A 20517-nucleotide genomic window follows, 5' to 3' on the forward strand; every position below is an offset into this window, starting at 1 on the left:
GGATGGGAAAATCTGTTTTATAGCGAAACTCAAGGAGTTCAGTCTATTTAGTTTATCCAAAAGAAGGTTAAGCGGTGAATTGATCCCAGTGTATAAGTACCTACATGTGAAACAAATATTTGCTAATGGGCTCTTCAATCTAGCAAACAAAAGTATAACACAATCCAATGGCTGGATGTTGTAACTAGGTAAATTCAGACTGGAAATTAGGAGTCAATTTTTAACAGTGAGGATTATTAACCACTGGCACAATTTACCAGTGGTTGTGGTGGATTCTCCATCACTGGCAATTTCTAAATCACAATGGGATGTTTTTTCTAGAAGAGATGGTCTAGGAATAATTTTGAGGAAGTTCTATGGCCCATGTTATATAGGAGGTCAAACTAGATGATCACAATGGTCCCTTCTGACCTTGAAATCTATAAATCTGTGTACTGAGGGTCAGGAAAAGAAGTGACAATACACCCTCTCAGAAAGAGGATGCTAAATCAAGTGCAGCTACTTAATGTTTGTATACAATGTAGCTATTCAGAACATGACACAATTGTGATGGAACATTGCAAACATAGTTATTTTAAAATAAAACACAAGCAATTATAATGGAAATCAGAGTTACAAAGAAAATTAGAGGAATTGATGTCCTTTGGCCTTTTTCAATAAGAGAAGGAATAAAAAGGACAGGATATATGTGTTTGTGTCTGTGTTTATACACACACACACACACACACACACACACACACACACACACACACACACACACATTTACAATATACATTTCATATTAAATAAAAAATGGCAGCTGAATCAGTATGTCAGCTCATCTAGATCTAGAATAGACCTTAGATCTTGTCAATCTAGTCTCTGAAGAATAAGACAATGCAAAATAATTTCCTCTCTGCCCTAGGGAGAAAACTCAGTGTTACATGACTCTATGGTAGCAGAAGTAAGTTCACAAAAGATGTCTCACAGATGAGTCAGCCTGCTTCTTGCAGACTTGTACAATTCCTCCATGAATTCTTTCTACAGTGAAGAAGTTTTATCAAATCAAGGTTTTGTTTATCCAGTGAATGAGAAATCAAATCTGAATCTGTTGATGAAGAGGGTTACAGAGCTTGAGGTATCCTGACTTCATCTGGCTAAGTGCTGGTTTCTTCACAGAGAATGGACTTTCAACTAATTTCTGTCAGCTAGTGGTTTGTGACCTGTGTTTTTAGTAAGTGGGTTATAGCTAATCAAATGAGGGTGATATATTTTGCAGATAAAAGCCAGACCTGATATTGGCAATGAAAAGCAAAAGCAGTTAATTGTACTGCTGCTCTGCTGGTATATCACAAAACTTTGTTTGAAAATTACACACTGGGATTCTGTCCATAGAAATGTTTTAATTAAAGTTCATCTTTGTCATGCTTTTCTTATTTTTTTTTAAACAGTTCCCCCTAACATTGCTGGCACCAGTGGGCCTCAGGAGCTCACTGTGCTGCAAAACAGACAAGTTATATTGGAGTGCAAGTCAGATGCAGTGCCACCTCCTACAATCACATGGCTTAAAGATGGAGAACTTTTACAGGTACATTTGCTATGTTATTTTCACAAATCTGTTGCATCTTTGCACAAAGGGCTTGAACTTAAATTTCTGATTCTACTCACTTGCTCCTTCAGCACAGTTGAGTTGTGGTCCCTTGAGGTCAAGAGAAGGTTGTTGAGTAGCCCTGGTCCAAATACAACTTGACTTAAACAAGTACATGAAGACAGTGACCACATGAACTGGCCATCCCGCTGTTATTTGTTCTCTTTTCCTTTAGGGGGATCCCTTGCTCCTCCTGGATCCTTTGAGCAATCCTAGAAGCCTTCGGTATACTCCTGAATGGCTTCGCAGGAAAGGTAGCTGAGAAAGACTACACTATACATTTAACTTTGGGTATATTATGAATCCTCATATTCTAGTAACATTTAGAAAGGAAATAAATTTCTTTAAATTGAAGAGAAATAACCAAATAAGTAGCTTACTTTAATCTCTGCTAACACCACAGTTTTACACCAAATGCACCTATTGACTCAGAATTTAATGCAGTGGCAGTGAGGCATCACATTCTTATTGGTTAAGTCAAAGGATCAAGAACGGAGTTGTTCAACTGGAGATTTTTCTATTGCTCATCATCCGTTGTAGGGTCTCGTAGATTTTCAATCACATAGCCCTTTCCCAGTGGACTACTTGGCCTTGTCTAATGTCATGTTGGGTTTCCTGGAGACTGTGCTGAGCAAGCTCAGGTTTTTACTTTATATTGGCCCTTTAATAGTTCAGAAAGAAAAAGGTAAATCCAGGTGAACCATCAGTTTGTTATTCACGTCTCCCTTAACTTTGGTCCCTTTTCAGACTTCATCCATGATGTCTTGGTTCACTGTGATCCATCTAGGATGATCACAGATATTCTTTTCTGTGTATGTCTCAAGTGTCAGCCCCCCTTCCTCCAGTGACAGTGGATGATACTTCTACATTAAGTTTGAGTTAGCTCAAAGAACTTGGGCCAGGTAGCCATGCCAGTACTGACCTGAGTGTTTTAACTGGCAAAGACATGATTGCACCAAAAAAGGTTCCAGTACAAATAGGCTGATGTCAGTTCCAGTTTCACTTGTCCAGTTCCAATAAAAGGAAGAAATGTTTGGAACTAGAGACTGCTCATGGGATTCACGGAGTGTTCCACTGTCCTCTGTGTGTGTAAAAGGTTCTTTTATTCTCTTTAGAGAGAAATAAATTATATCCATAAGACTCTTATCTAATATAAATTTAAAGAGCAAAATAATATTGGATACTAAATGAGTACTGGATTATGCCTTTGAGGGATAATCTAGTGACAGGAAGGGCATCATTTCAACAGTAGCTCCTGCAGTCACTATATCTGAGATAAGCACAATTCCTTTGGATGCTATTCCTTTGTGGTATGTTGTTGACCACTTAGGTCACCTGGTATTATTTCTACTTCTTACCTGGATGACAAGCTTTTAAACAGGAGGCTGGAAAGAGATTGGAAGAAGGTAACATGAATGTTTCTGATGTGTAGCTTCCTGGAAAACATTTGCAAAAGTATTTGAGGCTTTTGTTTTCTGTCAACATTCTTATGTTTAAAAGAAAAGACAAGGAAAAATCACTCATACAAGTGTTTGCAGAAAACAAAAATTAAGATGTTTTGTGAATAGTGTTGAAAGATAATAAGTTATTCACATGAACATTTGGGAATTATTTTTTAAGTATTAACCAGCCCTACTATGAGCCCTGGAATTGAGCTCTTCAAGTTATGTGTACATAATAAGCCAAATTCTTTCCTGACCTCAAGGGAGGACTGTAATTCACTAATATTTAAGAAAGAGGGAGGTACACCCAGGAGTGGAAAGAGTAATCCTGCTTTACCTTGGGAAAAGTGGACAGTTTCACAATGAGGAGAAAGAAGTTTTTGGAAAATACTAATTTTTGGATGGTAGTACTTCAGGATTATTTTAACTGAAAATCATCATTGTTTTTAGTTACACCCATCTTATGAGCTTTTAAATGAAACTTCCTTCCTTCCCTACTAGTTTTGTCTTCTTCCATTGGGCAATCTTCAATCTTCTCTTCTGTTCTGTCTCTAACAGTCAAATCTTAAATCCTTGTTTTTAATGGTATGTTTATGCACCATTACCATCTTTGACAGCAGAACAAGAGGTGTATCTGACATTACTATACTTCTGGGAATGGTTTGATTGGGATACTTGGCTTCAAAAGGAAAGTAGGATCAGGCCCTAAGAGTATTAACTAATAGATACATTAGAGAGGCTTGTTTCAAAGCCCATTGAAGTCCGTGGGAGTCTTTTCATTGACTTAATTGGGCTTTGGATCAGGCCCTAAAAAACAAATGGATTTGTCTTTTAAAGACAGGACCCAGTGGAGTTTTCATTATCACAAGGATTATAATTAAAGTACAGTCTGGGGACTAAACTATAATTTCTTGCCTTGTTTGTCTATATTATATATATATATATATATATATATATATATATATATATATATATGGGGTACTATATTTAAAAATACTTAGTAGCAATGACAGAATTAATTTCTCCAGTTGTATTATATGCTTTTAAGGTCATAGCAATTGTGCTGAAATATGTAAGAGGAATAAATAAAAATAACAAAAAATACCAGTTATTACAAATATGAGGTTTTAAGTAGCCTCTGCTGAAGGGCTTGGCAATGAGAAGTGGCTTATTTCACTTCTAGGACCCCAGTGCTGCAATCTGTTCTGCGTGGGTGGACCTCTGTGACTATGTGAGGACCTATTGACTTCAGTGGGGCTCTGAACTAGCCTGGAGTCTATCTGCAGAGGAGTTGCAGAATAGGAGGCCTAAAGATTCATAAACCATAAGAGAAGTTAAACAACACCAAATTTAGTATTAAAATAACCCATCATGATTTTTAAGACAGTCTCAGGATGGTGTGGGCCCTGCCTCATGGCTTTGAACACTTGGAGTTGGCAGTATTTTAGTACATCACTACAAATCTTGTCCAGACTGGTAGTGACCAAAAACAATTCACATCTAATGGCTGTTTTGGCACAATCTGTTCACACTCCGTGCAGTGCCAAACAGACAGGGATCCATACCACCTCTGGCATCCTTGCAGGTAGTCTCGGTGGAGAGGCTAATCTGTTGCATAATGGAAATGATTCCTTTAGGTCAAGGTTGTGGCACATTGAAAGAGCACTGTGGGAAAGCTTTTGTTTCTTCTATCAGTGATATGCCTGGGTGTGGATAAAGAATGCATTTCAATTTGTGCCATCAAACTGCCATCTTACATGAAAACCAAAAAGCATTTATAATTAATTTGTTTTGGTCCCAAATTCTAATCCCCTATTTAGGGCAAAATTCCTGAGTAATGAATTCATGATTGAGACTATAAATTGGCATCAATATTTTAAAACTCAACCAAATTTTCTAAGAGATTTAACAGAGCCTTATTTATCGTTGCATGCAGTGTTGTTGTAGCTGTGTCAGTTCCAGGATATTAGAGAGACAAGGTGAGGCAATATCTTTTATTGGATCAACTTTTGTTGGTGTGAGAGAGAAGTTTCTGAGTTTCACACAGCTTTCTTCAGGTCTAGGAAACTGCACCAAAGCTTGTCTGTCTCACCAACAGAAGTTGGTTCAATAAAATATTACCTCATTCTCCTTTTCTCCCTTATTTATCCTTGTAATTTCACCAAGACAAATGAAGTTAAGCCATCGATGAATTGACCCATTATGTTCTTATGGCCACTCTATCATGACTTCTATTACTTCGCAACATGAATTTTCAGTACAATGGAAAACCATGATAAAATTAGTTCTACTGTTGAACTTTCCTTAGGTAACTCCTCGAGTCCGCATCCTATCCAGTGGCCGGTATCTGCAGATCAATATGCTGACCTAAGTGATACAGGAAGCTATACCTGTGTGGCAAGTAACATAGCAGGAAAAACTACCAGAGAGTTTGTGCTGACTGTAAATGGTAAAGAATATGGTTTAATTCTTAACTATTATAATCTTTGCACAGTATTTCTGAGAGTTGGAAAAGATGGAATATGTTTACTGGACTCCTCACAACCAATAAGCATAAGTACAGTAATTTTGTTAATATATCAATCCAAAAAATACTTTCAAGAATGTTTTAAGATAGCCCAGGAAACTTTCATTCTGCCCCCATATGCATTTGTGTTATAAAAGTCATATCCACAAAAGTATTCCACTGAAATCACTGGCAATTAGGAGCCTAATGCCACTGTAGGTCTAGGGTGAGGTGCTTGGCAGAGATGAGGCATTTGGTTTCTGTTGAGCAGGGTGATGCCTGAATTGCTTCTATAGCATATTTTTCTGGTTGATGCATGGAACAAAATGAATGAATAGCTCTGAAGAGAGGCTAAGCATAGGACCTTCCTGGCCACATGTAAATTTTCCAGTAAGATAGTTAATAAGGCCCAGGGTGGGTTTTTCTCTTATTAAGACAGGGCCATACTACTACAAGACACTGCAGTCTGCAAAGGAACAGATATTAATTTTGAGATACAGCTACTGGGAGAGGGTTAAGCCCTAATTTCAATCTTTCATGCCAGGGTCAAAATCCTAGATTCAGTTCAAATGAACGGTTTGCGTGTAATAAAACACAATCTGGGACAGATAGTCTTAATATCCTACTTAATTTCCTCCTTTTAAAAGGTATCAAAGAATTTTAGAAATGTGGTGCTGGAAGGGATCTCAAGAGGTCATCTTGTCCATTCCCTTGTGCTAAGACCATGCCATGTGCTAACTCTAACAATTCCAGACCGTTAGTAGGTGGCACAGAAAATTACTATCTTTTTTAATTTGTAAAAGATAAGAAGTTTTTCTTTAATTTTCCATTACAGCATACCAGCTTTCATGTATTGTATCAGATTTAAAGAAGCTTGTTGGTACACTCATGGGGGCACAATTCCTTTGTCATAGCAGACATTCCCATGGGTCTAATTTAAAACAGTTCAAAATAAAGCACTCTCTCTCTAATATCATGTGGAATTCTTTCTTATACAGTTGCTCCCACAATCAAAAGTGGTCCTCAGACAGTTGTTGTGAATATAAATAAGTCTGCTGTTCTGGAGTGTGTTGCAGAAGGAATACCAACCCCAAGAATTACATGGAGAAAGGATGGGGCTATTTTTGCTGGAAACAATGCCAGGTAGCGTCTAATGGTCAGAATAACAGTCTGTAGAAACTTTTTAACAATGTATTGTAATAGAAGACTTGGAGTGAAATCTCTTGGGATTTTATTTGCTTTAGTTTTACAGTCACAAACTCAGTATTAATGTTAGTATTCATTCATTCATTCATTCAGTGTGTATTCATTCATCACCTGGATTTTCTCAGTTTAAATGAGTGATAATAAAATCACCTCTTTCATAACATACACAAAGCTGATGTAATTTCCATTTGAAAGTCATTGTAAGAGTCCATTTTCATAATTACTGAGTAAGGGGCGTATCAGATGTGTTGAAAGGCAGACTCAAGGCAGAACGAGTGTAGTGTGTTCAAAAAGGAAAATTATGGCCAAATTAAGGTGTTACATGCTTTGCCTTCCCTTGTGTCCCCTGTGTTCTTCTGTTTCTCTTTCCTCACAACACTTAGCCACAGTTCCTGCCATGAAAAATTAAATTAATGCCTATGACTTTGTTTTAGATATTCAGTGTTAGAGGATGGGTCCCTGTACATTCAGACAGCACCGTTACTGACACTGGACGATATTTATGTATGGCAACCAATGCAGCTGGTACTGAACGCAAGCGAATTGATCTACAGATCCAGGGTAAATATTTCTTTTTCAGATAAACACAAATGTTCTACAAAAACTGGACACATTGGATTCCTTGATTGTTTCTGAATCTTGAAATCTATCTTTATTAGTAATGGTCTGGAACTGCAGAGAAGCAACTCTTGAGCCTGCTTTTCAAGTACTCAGGCATTGGGCTATTTGGATCTGAGACACTGGTTCAGGCCATTATAGAGAAAAGGGGTCAATGAAAGTCAGATGCATGCACAGAATATAGATGTCCCCAAAATTCAGGATTATTCGCATCTGGAATTTGTTTAAGGATTCTCTAGTTTTGTTTGTTTGTTTTGTTTTTTGTAAGCCCTTAGAAATTCTGGGTTATGAACCGTGCCTAAATATTGTGTGAACAGAAAAAACAGTTGTTCTTTGTTAACTGATGTGGTACATCAACAGGATATAACAGAACTGAGAGACATTCCCTTCTGCATTTGTTTGGCAAATTTATAAATGTCAAATGATCTGTGCTACAGAAAAGGATATTTTCAAAATAGTTCAACGTGAAAAATATACATTCTCTTAAAATACTGGCTCATATAGTCTTTAGTTCCTCCATGTATCGCTCCTGGACCCACCAATATACAGTTATTGTAAATGCCAAACCACCCTCCCCTGCGAGACCACTGGAATCCCAGGCCAGCATAAGTGGGAAGAAGAATGGCATGTCCGTAATGTTGATCAAATCATAATACATACAGTGAGAAATGCTCCTAATCTTTGTTTGTGGCTAAATTCATCTCTGGAGCAAATCTATTCAGAGATTGATTTGGCCTATTTTATTTAATTTAAAACTTGCTTTTAAACAAATACAAAAAATTTCATTGCATAACTATTAGTATTACTGAACTGGTTTACTGGTAAAATGGTTTAAATAAAACTTTACACATGTTTAGTAGTAAAGTTCTACTCTTTGCCTTGTATTTTAACAATGTGTATCTATTGCATTTGACTTAATGTTTTTCACTCACCTCTGAGATCCACTGAAGTGGTCAAAATAATGTAAGATATGCTCTTTATGTGGTAATTTCTGTTCCTGGTTGGTGAGACACTGAGAAGAACTGGAGAGAAACACTCATACATCCCATTTGTATATGGCTCCTGTAGACCCTGGAAACATTTAGATTTTACCAGAGTGAGGTAGCTAACTTTGCTAAGAGCAAACTATTGCAGCTCAGAACAGCAATAATTAGTTCTCAGTTTGCAGCTGTTTGGCCAGATGGGCCACTCCCACAATGATGCACAAGGAATGGCCACAGGTGAGAAAAATTCCCAAGGATCCCCTGGAATGGTATAGGGTTTGCTCCCCGGCTGAAAGAGAGGTAGGTTCCTCCTTCAAACCCTGTGGATTTATTATTGTGGAACCCCAGTGTCTCAGATCTCTACCCTCCACTGAAGCCAGGCTGTGAGGGATTCTCTCTGCCCAGGGCTGACCTACAGGAAAGGTAATGGCTCCTTGAGATGGTGGGGGAGACACTCTGCTTTCTATTGGCCCTGACAATACCAACATTGGCTCCCCATAGTGGCCCAGATTCCGCTCCCACAGAGAGCTCTTAATGGGATACTGGAATGGGTTTGGGGGCCCAGAGTTTGACTCCATTCCATGCAGAGCTGCGAGATCCACATGTAAAGAGCTCCAACTCTGTGTGTTCTTGTTTTACTGTATAAGTGGGAAATCTTTTCTGACCCTTATAGTGCTCAGCTTATACTCTGAAATGTGAGAATTGACTAACTTTCATTAAATGTTTACAATTGCCATTTTGCAAGTAATTAATGTTACTGTACTAACATTGTGGCTCTGTACCATTGTCTTCTGTTGTGAAATCCCAGACTTGTTTTCATGTCTGTAATTATACAATCCTCTGGTGGCTTGTCTCACAGAGTCTTCTATAAACCTTAACAATTCTACAACTAACAGATTGGCCTTTTAGTTCATATTTACTAAGTCTGTGCTTTTATAACAGAAGGTCCTGCGTTCAGAGTCAAATCTTTAGTCCATGCAGCCTAAGTATGAATACTAATCTTGGTTGCATTATGGGATATAAAATAGCGCAGACATTTTAAAATCCAGCAACAATATTAAAATCTGACCTCTTGTGGTAATGAATTCAAATGGACTGATGTGCTGAGTGAAAGATGTTTCAATATCTTCTAATTGCTTTATTTCAGGCTTTTGTCTTCAGGTTCCCTACTTATCATTTCTTCCTACTGTGGATGACACTGCAGTCTATGCATGCACTGTGTCAAATGATGCAGGAGAGGATCAAAGACAATTGATTTAATTGTACAAGTAAAGCAGACATTGTAAATGCACATGTATTATGACACCAAAAATGTCTTCGGGGACAATGCTTTCTTTAAATGAGAACTGTAATTTGATGCTTATACTATTGAGCTTTTTACTCTTGTTAAGAAAGAGCACATTGCTATATGCAAACATCTATATGAATGGAGAATGGTCGATAATCCTAACACTGTTCTCCTTGCTTTAGTGCCCCCATCCATAGCAGATGAGCTACCGATCTTCTGGTAACAAAACTGTCTCCAGCAGTAATTTCCTGCACTGCTTCAGGTATTCCTGTCCCCTCAATTCACTGGACCAAAATGGGATACAACTCCTTCCCAGAGGAGATGGCTACAGGATTCTGTCTTCAGGTATTATGGCATGATTTGAGGTAGATGCAGAAAAATGCTAGAAGAAGGGCATTACTACTTTTATTATACATGTTTTAGAATAAAATGTAGGGTTCTTAAACGGTATTTATGATTTCTCTGTTTTCTTTGAATGTAATATAGTTATAATACTCAATACTGTATAATGAATTCTCTTTTTTTTTCTGCTCTAGGAACAATTGAAATAACTGCGCACAGTTAGACCATGCAGGAAGGTATACCTGTGTGGACCCAAAATGCTGCTGGCACTGCACACAGACATGTTACTCTTCACGTTCAGGGTGAGGTGGGAACTTGAACAGAACATGTTTTATAAACAGCGTTAGTTGGTTTTGAAAAGAAAATGTTAGAATAATAATACAGAATAATGGTGGGACCACATTGTACCAGTCTTACTCATGTGAGTAGTTTCATAGAGATACTGGCTACTCGTGGAGTAAATACCATTCAACGTAAGTAAGTATGTGAAAATATGGCCTTCTATAAATATATTTGTATCTGGTGGAAGCCACAAAGCATGGGCTATTTTAATTTAGACTGATTGGGCACTCAGAATACAATGTAGAAAGCAAACGTATGTTGACGAAGGCGTGAACTAAATGATCTGATAGCTTTTTCCAACTCTAATGGCCTAGGATATTATGATTTGGCCACAAGTATGACCTGCTTTGATTTTTTTCTGTTTGTTTTGTTGTTTTGTTTAATTAAAGTAGATTAATTGGGTGAACTAAATATGCAGGGCTAAATTCTGTAATCCATATGCTGAGTAGTTCCATATTATGCAAGAGTAGTCCTACTGGGCTCATCAAAAGGATAACAGAATCCAGCCCTCAACAGTTAAATGTTCTTAGAGCCTCTCACATTGTTCAATTAGTCTTCATTTTATTTTCCTGGCCATAAATATTACAACTTCTTCAATATACACTATGTGTATTCCATACATAAGTATGCAAGTGCACCTGGACCTGAGTCTGGAATTTTTTTTTACAGCAGATCCATTGGCCCAGGCATGTGCCCTAGCTCTTCTCAAGCGCCAAACTGAGGGCATAAAAGGGGTGGTTTGATGCCTGTCCAGTTCCTTCTTAGCACCACCTGGTCTGAGTCAGAATCTTGGGTGTTCTCATCTCCTTTCTACTTGCATCATTGCTCTAAAGATATTGTATCTTTAGTTTTAGCAGTTTTGTCGTTTTTCTAGTGTAGACTAACATAGGTTTTCCCCCTTCTGTTTCCCCACATGGAATTCCCCCCCCCCGCAAGGAGTCTGGGATTGTGCCCAGCGTCCTGGGTGCAAAAACTGTGTTTCCTGTCCTTTAATATATCCTTTTCTTGTGAACAACAAACATCAATTCTGCCTCTATTGCCTGGGTGAGGCTCAAATCTCTGGCAAGTGCAGCATCTGATGTTCCTTTTTCTCCCCAGAATTCATGAGGACTGGGAACATGAGACTTAAAAAATATATGATAGAGAAGGTAATGAGAACCCAATCAGTTCTGGTCTGAGGACATCCCTTTGTATATCAGTCTCAGCAAGCAGACAGCACCCTCCAAGCATGAGCTTGGGGATGGAGGCTAAGCCTAACGAGGAAGCTTCACATGAAAGTAAGGGGCACTCGCATAGACATAGGGATGAGTCATCTTTGTCTAAAACTACCCTGAAGAGAGAAGATCCCTCCCGAGCATGTCAAAATTGGAAGAGCCAGCACACATGGGCACTAAGGACTTAGGCCCGAGTATTCTTCTACAGCAGGAGAAGGAGGTGAGTAAGGTATGGCTCTGATGGTGAAGACTCAGGATAAACAGCTCCTGGTGCTCCCATCCACTTCTAGAGCCAATGCAGTACTGGTAGTGACACAGCCCAGAGGGAGCCAAGTGTCATGGTGACCAAGAAAGCTCCACCTCCATCCATGGACTATCCTTTTACTCCAGGGCAGTCTGAGACCTAAGTCACCCTGGAGGACATTTGTTTTCTTCCCTATCTGCATTAACTTCTCTGTTGGGACAGACTTTTTATTCCAGGACATTATATCAGAGGAAAAGACTACCCCAAGAATGCGGCATTATTCTCCTATCCCACCTGCCAGCCTCAAGGCGCAACCTTCAGTACCGTAGGCTCTGCCAGTAGTGCAGGATCTGGCTTTCTCTTCGGATGAGTCAGAGGCACCACAAGAGTCTCTGTGGCACCAAACAGAAGTCCTTGAAATTAGACTTCCGGTCTCGACCAGAACACATTCACCAAGAGATAGGTTGTACCTAGGCCATGGAGTCCTCCTGTGCCAGTTGGTCCATCTGTTGGCAATACTGGGGGGCTGTGAGCTCCCTACACTAGACTCCCAGGATCAGTGCATAAGCCCTATTTGCCATCACTACCACAACCAGCCCCATCTAGAGTATTAGAGGAGGAAGATGAGCTGGATTTGCTGATTTCTGGGAGCAATCTTGTTGTCTTCATCAGATGAGGCAGTTACTCTATCTCCACTACAAGACTTTAAACAATAGCAAGAGCTCATGCCCAGGGGGGTCAGCAGACTACAGATTCACCTTGAAGTCGTCCAGGGATCCTCAGCACAGATTACCGGTCATGCTGCAGCCTGTCAAGTGGCCCTCCCATCAGCAAGGCCAGGTGTGGGTCCAGCAAAGGTAGTTTGGCACCATTCCTGCTTCGTTCCGCCCACCCCAAGAGGGCTGAGAAGCATTAATTTGTTCCGCCAAGGGTGAGCGTTTTTGTTCTTTGAGTGATGCACACATCCTTCCACTGTAGGTGTGTGTGCATGCCTCGTGCAGAGTTGTTGGAAATTTTTCCTGAGCAGTACCTGTTGGGTCAGCCTGAGCACCCTCTGATGCCTCACACCATTCCACGCAGACATAAAGGGCTGGCACTGCCCCCCTTCTGTTCCTTCCTATCACCAGTGATGGTTGTTTGTTGGACCGTGCGATTGCTTGTTTTTTTTCATATCCTTTCGTGTGTTTAGTACCTTGTAGCGTTAGTTTAGTATTAATTAGTTATAGATGTGTTTTTACAATACCCTCTTTTTAGTGTGGGATTACTGGGGCCCAGTTTGGTACCAGTTCGGTACTGGACTCATGCCCCATTGTATGCCTTACCTCCCATTCCTCTCCTGCCCGAAGTGTTATCCAAAGTTAAGCAAGATTCTGCTCACCTTATTCTGATAGGCCCCTGCATGGCTCTGAGTCAACACTGTTTTTATTTTTTAAACCTCTGTTAGCACTATTGTCAGACTTCTGCTGTTTTTCTCCTGAGAGAGGTGAATCTTATATCCCAGGACAACAGCCACCTTCTTCAATCCCAAACCTTCAGGCTCTCACCTGACTATGTGTATGCTTCATTGCTGAAGGTTAGCTTTAAGGGGGTACAGGAAGGTCCTACTTTCACTTAGTCTACTTACCTTGCTAAATGGAAGAGATTCTCTGGTTCACACTGAGAGGCATTCCTTCATCTCAAACTCTGATTAGCCGTATCTTGGGATTATCTTTTGTTTCTAAAGCACAAGGGATTGGCTGTTAGTTCTATTAGAGTCCATTTGGTGGCTAAGGAATATCTGGTCTATTTTTTTCAAACCTGTGTCCATCAGGTTTCTAAAAAGATTTGCTTAGATTATACGCGTAGAACCATAATCTTGTTCTGCAGTAGAACTTAAATTTAGGACTAGCAAAGTTGATGGGACCCGCACTTTAAGTCATTAGTGACTTCTTCCCTGTTCATATTAATTAAAGTAGTTTTCCTGGTTGCCATAACCTCTGCCAGAAGAGTGGGAGAGCTATGAGCTTTGGTATCAGAGCCTCCCTATTGCAACTTCCTTTAGGGAGAATTTCTTTCAGCCTCACCCTAAATTCCTGTCTAAAGTGGTATGTGAATTTAAATCAAGAGATTTATCTATGAATATTCTTTCCCAAACCCTATATGAGTAATGAGAAGGAAAACTTTCATACTCTAGCTGTTAGAAGAGCTTTGGCTTTTTACACAGTCTGGATGAGACCATTCAGATTTTTGTCTCAACTTTTTTTCCACCATTTCAGATGGAGTAAAGGACCAACCAACCATGCCAGATTCAGACAAATTATTCTTCCATCCTTGTTCAAGTACACTCCAAACCCAGTACCAGTTCAAACTGCTTGTGAGTCATCTACAATAGAATGGACATGTGGAATCCGTAGAAAAAAAATAAATGGTTGGTTACCTTTCTGTAACTGTTCTGCAACAGCTGAACATGATCATCGGAAACTAAAATTCCACATGAGTTCCTTTGTGTCAATAATTCCCTCTTTATAGGGGGGTACATGGTTCATGGCTCTCAACATGAAAGATGCATACTTTCACAAAGACATTCACCCAGCCCGCCAGAGGTTCCTCAGGTTCATCTTTTGGTCAAGACCATTACCAATTCAGAGTCCTCTCCTAAGACTGGCCACAGCACCCAGGGTCTTTACAAAGATTTTTTTTCAGTGGGTGGCAGATTGGATGAGAAGAGTGGGATTTACAGTCTTCCCATACCTCGATGACTGGCTTCTGATAGGCATCTCCTAAGAAGTCTGGTAGGCACCTTAGCCTTCTGGCTTCCCTTGGTGTTTTTGTCAACCATGAAAATCCATGTTGATCCCAACGAGATACATAAACTTTACAGAGGCAACGCTGGATACAACCACAGCGAGAGCGTACCTACCTCTTGAGGGTCCCCTATCAGTACCCGGACGCCGTTCTCTCCTTACCATGTGTCCTCATGCAAACATATGACACCACTCACCAGGCTTCATCTTTATTGCTTACAGGCCTGGCTTCTCTCCATGTACTCACCAGAGAAGGGCAACATAAACGGCAGGTGGACTGTTCCATCTCAAGGCATTGAACTCTCTGTCTGGTGGACAAAACCAGAGAAGTTTTTTTGAGTGGGACTCCTTTCCTCACTCCACTCCCCAAGGCCACCATCGTTTACCAATGCCTCCCTTTGGAGGCATAGGAGCTTTCACTCATCCTGTCCAACTAATTTTGAAGAGGATTCTTGGATCCTTTCCACCATTGGTGAAGTTCACATCTTAGTGGGACCTCAGTTTGTTCTATCATATCTCACTAAACTTCCTTTGAGCCCTCTAACACATGCTCGATGGCTGATCTTCCATGAAAGTGACCTTTCTAACAGCTATGACATTAACCTGAGTCAGTGAGCTTGGGGAAGGGGGGACACATGGGGGATCTGCCATATACTACCTTCTCTAAAGAAAAGGTCTCCTTAAAGTAGTTTCCGAATTTCATATGAGTCAGGATATCCATTCACTAGCATTTTTTCCCAAACCTCGTGTCTCAGAGGGAGAGAAGGATGCATCTGGACATTCAAAGGGCTTTTAGCTTTTTATCTACAAGGAACAAAGGACATTAGAAAGACAATTAAACTATTTGTTTCCATAGCAGAACAATCAAAGGGGTCAAGCTGTATTGGCACTGAGACTTTCTAAGTGGAGCTCCGGGTGTATTATCCTTTCTTACCAACTAGCTTGTATTCCCCCTGCCCCTCCCCCACACTCCTGGAAGGGATGAGGGCTTATTCCACCAGAGGGCAGGATGCTTTGGTTGCATCTCTGAGAAATGTACCCTTACTAGAGATATGTAGGGTAGCTACTTGGAGCTCTTAGCAAACTTGCACAAGACATTACGCTTTGGTCCAATTGTCCACTGTGGAAACAGCGATGGGACAGCAGTAATAGGGTCAGCTGTCACTTCTGTGTCCTCCACGCACACCTCCTGTTTGACTACTGCTTGTTAATCTTCCACATGTGGAATACACATACGGACCATCACTCAAAGAAGAAATGGAGATTACTTACTGTAACTGGAGGTTCTTCGAGATGTGTGGTCCCTATCTGTATTCCACTGTCCATTCTCTGCTGTCGATTGTTTGGACTGCAGTAAGAATAGGAAACTGGATGGGCATCAGTTCACACCACTCTTTATGCCCTTGGTTCAGAGCCCGAGGAAAGCTACGGCACAAGTGCAGGCCAATGGACAATGCTTGTGTGTGTAAAAAAAAAAAAAAAAAAAAAAAACAAAAAAAAAAAAAAAAAAAACCCACAACACTGGTGCACATGCACACCCATGTGTGGAATACAGATAGGGATCACACATCTTACTCCAGTTATGGGTAAATAACGTCCATTTCTAATCAACTGCCTCTTTCTGTGCCATTCCAATTCATAGAGCTACCAATTATTCAGGTGCAGCCAGGAACACTAGATGTTATCCTGAACAACCCCATTCTTTTACCATGTGAAGCAACAGGTACACCTCGTCCCGTAATAATGTGGCAGAAGGAGGGCATCAATGTAAACACAACAGGTATCTTAGCTTTATGATGCTAATTCTGCTGTAGCATTTAACTCATGTTCTCATCTTTAAAATATTGGTCTAATGACTTTATTTATAAAATGTTTTTTCTACCTTTCTTATGCATGTTTTAGGCAATAGTTATACAGTTCTTCCCAGTGGTAGTTTACAGATTGCAAGAACAGCTGTTGAGGATGCTGGCACTTACATGTGTGTGGCTCAGAATCCAGCTGGTACTGCCCTAGGGAAGATTAAGCTAAAGTTCAAGGTAAGTCATCACCATAACTCCAGCTTTATAGACTGTATTATACACAAGAAAGCGTGCACATGCATGGTTAGTGAGATCACTGTTCTGAGCAATGTGGTATGGACCAAATGCATTCCTAGCTACTGCTACGGAAGGCACTGGAACTTATGTCCATTTACACCACAGCAAAATTGATCCTACTGGAGGTTTTAAAGATTTTTCCTCTATAATTTGGACTTGTTACTTAGTAAACATTTAAGATTGTAAAAGTAGTTCCTGCAAACAAATAACAGAACTAGTCGATTCCCTGCAGCAGCCAGAAAGCATTTTCTTCTCTACCTTCAGAGACAGCGGTACACCTCAAAAAGAAAAACAAGATTGGTTGTTATCTCGCATGGGGAGCAATGGAAACCAAAAATATAGCGGGGATATGAAATTGTCATTACTATGTGATGGTGCAGTGCAATAATAGGGCTTTAACACATGGCTCTCATGTGTTCATGATGGGTTTACACTTCCATGACAAACCCACTTGAGGTTGCTACAACAAAGAATACTTTGTAAGGTCTGCTGGTAATGGTCCACAATTCGCCATTAATTACAGCCCCTATTAACTTCATGACCTTCCACCATTTCAGTTATTGCTAAGAGGTATCAGTTGTGATTCAATTGTATTTGAAGAGTTTAGTACGTAAAAAACGCCTGGGCACGATTGTGCATTTGCATGATCTTTGCACTCAGATGAGCACCATATCTGTGGTTGTTCTTGGCCCCTGCCCAGAAGGACCGTAGCTCTGCTACCTTGCTTCACACCAGGGCAGGGCATGTAGTGGTGCTGCCATCAGAATGTCGTATATTTGCTTTACTTTGCAGCTGGATTTGGATGCTGTTTTGCAACTGTAACTGATGTGGTGAAATTATTTAGCAAGAAGAGGTAAACTGGTGTGCTTACATTATTCTGGCTAGGATATAAAGCATGTGTGTATCTGTGGATGTGTGTTTAAATTTATACATTTCTGAACAATGTGTTTACTACTTAATTCTCTTTCAAGTTCCTCCAGTTATCAACCTCATTCTAGGGAATACATAGTTGAGGGGTAAATCTGCCACTCTGCAGTGTGAAGTGAAGGCTACCCAGTGCTGAGATCATATGGCACAAAGAAGGACAGCAGGTACAGAGTCCTTTAGGCAGCGATTCTCAGCACTGGGGCTTTGCAGATTGCATTTGTACATCCTGGTGACACTGGACATTACACTGCATGGCTGCAAATGTGGCAGGATCAAGAGTTCTAGCATGGAACTCATTGTGCACAGTAAGTATGAGTATGAATAGAAAGGAATGACATCGGCTGGCCTATTATCATGACGGAAGTCTCTTGCACTTATGTGTAGAGGCCAAAGTTGTAGTGAGAGCTTCAGGATAGAAAAGGAGTACTTGTGGCACCTAGAGACTAACAAATTTATTTGAGCATGAGCGTTACACCAGCTAGCATAAAACTCATGCTTTATGACATAAACAAACCACTCACTGGCTACCTTTAGGAAGAACCCAGCCCCTGTGGGTATGTTTCTACATAATTTTGTTATGTAGGTTCCACGCCTTTCTCTGGAGCTTTGGTTACTGTCAATGTTGGAGACATGATTAGATGACCCCTTGGTCTGGTCTGATGTATCATTTCCAGTGTTCCTACACCAGTATGTGGCTGGATGGAAGGCTGAAACTATAGACAGTAATTAATCTCTCTTTAAATCTCCCCATAGTTCCACCAAAAATCCGTAGTTCAGAGGTGATGCAGCACACAGTCATTGAGAATTCCCAGGCTGTTCTGTCATGTGTGGCTGATGGTATCCCAACACCAACAATAAACTGGAAGAAAGACAATATACCTTTAACAGACACAATAGGAAAATACAGAGCTATGCAGTACGGAGATCTCATTTTGGAAAATGCTGTTGTAAGTGTTATGAATTTGAATCTCCTCATCATATAATGTGTTTTCTTTCTCCTGAAAATTTGAGCAGCATGAAAGGTTTTATTTGTCTGGAATGAATGAACAAAAAGACTGAGGGGAGTCTGTAACTCTTATGTCAAAAGAAAGCCCCGTGGGTCAAGGTTAAGGCACAGTGTAGCCTTACTTGTAGAAAATCATGCTCTGAAATGTCCCAATTGCTACCTATTCTGTGGATAAACAGAGGACTGATGTTTCCAGAGTGCTGATCATGGGAGGATAAATTCACAACATTTATAGAACATAACTGCATAGAATACACATTGTAAACACAGTCCAGTACTGTATTAAATAAGTATACTGAAGGATTTTGGTGGAGCATAGTTTTTGTTTAGAAGGTCAGCACCCTCCTTTCTAGTGTTTTTTGCATGTTATTTTTACAGCCTAAGGAATGTACAGCATGATGCAATGTAAGCCCATTGTAACGCCTCTAATGTGCAGATGGTGTTGAATGCCTCCAGTGAGGTGCTGTATGCCTTCAGCTCTCCCTAGAGTCAATGGAAGGTATGGGCAAGCAGCATGGCCGCAAGAGGTGCCCAGTATCATTCAGATCTGGCCCTAAAATGTATTAAATAGTGGAAAAATTTCTGCAAAGCTTGCAATGTAAAGCTCTTGGATGTAGACCTATTTGGGCATTTTCACCAAGGAGCTGCTTGTCAGCTAACATCTGGAAACTTCCAGATCAGTTCCACTCACATCTCTTTCTTGCTCAACATTTTTTTTTCTTCTCTTCCACACATACTTGTCTTAGAAGAAGTCACACTAGTTCCAAGTGTTCTGTCCCTTATTAATGAACGTGTCTGTTAACGGCAGGGGGAGAGCCTTGCCAGCATAAGGATTGTGGGGGTCCAGTTTACTGTTATGAAGTGCCACATAAGGCGGGTTTTGTCTACTCTACTTGCCATTTTTATTATTACTAAGCTCAACTGCTAGTCGCCATTTACCTTTCCCTCTTAGCTCTTTGGATCTCTTCTGTGTGTAACAGTTTCAGAGTACTGCAGCCATGTTAGTCTGTATTCGCAAAAAGAAAAGGACGTACATGTGGCCTGTTAGAGACTAACAAATTTATTAATAAATTTGTTAGTCTCTAAGGTGCCACAAATACTCCTTTCTCTTCTGTGTACGGTGTGAACTCTTTTTTATTGTACTTAATTGGAAGGAGAGGTAAGATGGGACAGCTCCACTATTTATGAGGGCCCAAGCTATTCTGTGCTTGGCTACCAGGCCAGTTTGTAAAGTGTTGAATAGGAAAGTCATGCCTATTTCCTTACTTGTCCTTACCCCATATCTGTCATATATTAGTCCTCGACGGTAATTCTGCTGGGTTTAGCTACACTCAGGTTTCTGTGTCATTCAATCATCAAATTAGGCCAATGAGACTGACTCATTGTAGCTTCCAATATATTACTAGCGATTTGCCAAATTAAAATTCAGGTCAAATGAACATTCCAACTGCACTCAATTTCCCATTTTTGAGGATTTCCCTCATCATTAACAATTGATGATGTTTGAACTCCAGTCATCCCCCCCTATTTTTTCCCCTTTTCTCTCAGCCTGAAGATTCTGGCAGTTATACCTGTGTTGCCAGCATGCTGTTGGTGAAGATATACACACTGTCAGCCTGATGGTCCACGTGCTTCCAGCTTTCACTGAACTGCCTGGAGACATAGCTTTGAATAAAGAGAACACTCAGGTTAACTTGTAAAGCAACTGGGACTCCTCTACCCAAAATAACTGGGACTTTTAACAACAATATTGTCCCTGGTGAGTGATACCAGTGTTTAATTGGCAGTCTGACACAGAATCTTTCCCCTTCCAGAAGTGTTGTTTGGTGTGTAGTGATGTCAGTTTGAGATTACAGTATAAAAATTCAAAAGGGGTAAAAACATAGTATGGCC

General features: G+C 40.2%; 1 protein-coding gene across 1 annotated transcript in view; it reads left to right on the forward strand.

Annotated features, from left to right (window-relative positions):
* The window catches only part of HMCN1 (hemicentin 1), a 340371-nt gene that overhangs the window by 281441 nt on the left and 38413 nt on the right, over positions 1-20517 (forward strand). The window contains 27 exon segments of the mRNA XM_038414308.2: positions 1431-1567; positions 5378-5426; positions 5429-5518; positions 6574-6718; positions 7216-7256; positions 7259-7342; positions 7911-7953; positions 7955-8046; positions 9514-9563; positions 9565-9632; positions 9836-9873; positions 9876-9959; positions 9962-10015; positions 10207-10224; positions 10227-10261; positions 10263-10314; positions 16238-16375; positions 16498-16631; positions 17663-17670; positions 17740-17796; positions 17798-17862; positions 17865-17891; positions 17894-17923; positions 18372-18565; positions 20173-20203; positions 20206-20299; positions 20301-20383. Of these exon segments, the coding sequence (XP_038270236.1) occupies positions 1431-1567; positions 5378-5426; positions 5429-5518; positions 6574-6718; positions 7216-7256; positions 7259-7342; positions 7911-7953; positions 7955-8046; positions 9514-9563; positions 9565-9632; positions 9836-9873; positions 9876-9959; positions 9962-10015; positions 10207-10224; positions 10227-10261; positions 10263-10314; positions 16238-16375; positions 16498-16631; positions 17663-17670; positions 17740-17796; positions 17798-17862; positions 17865-17891; positions 17894-17923; positions 18372-18565; positions 20173-20203; positions 20206-20299; positions 20301-20383 (1941 nt within the window).

The sequence above is a fragment of the Dermochelys coriacea genome, chromosome 8, assembly GCF_009764565.3.
Source record: "Dermochelys coriacea isolate rDerCor1 chromosome 8, rDerCor1.pri.v4, whole genome shotgun sequence".
Classification (NCBI taxonomy): domain Eukaryota; kingdom Metazoa; phylum Chordata; order Testudines; family Dermochelyidae; genus Dermochelys; species Dermochelys coriacea.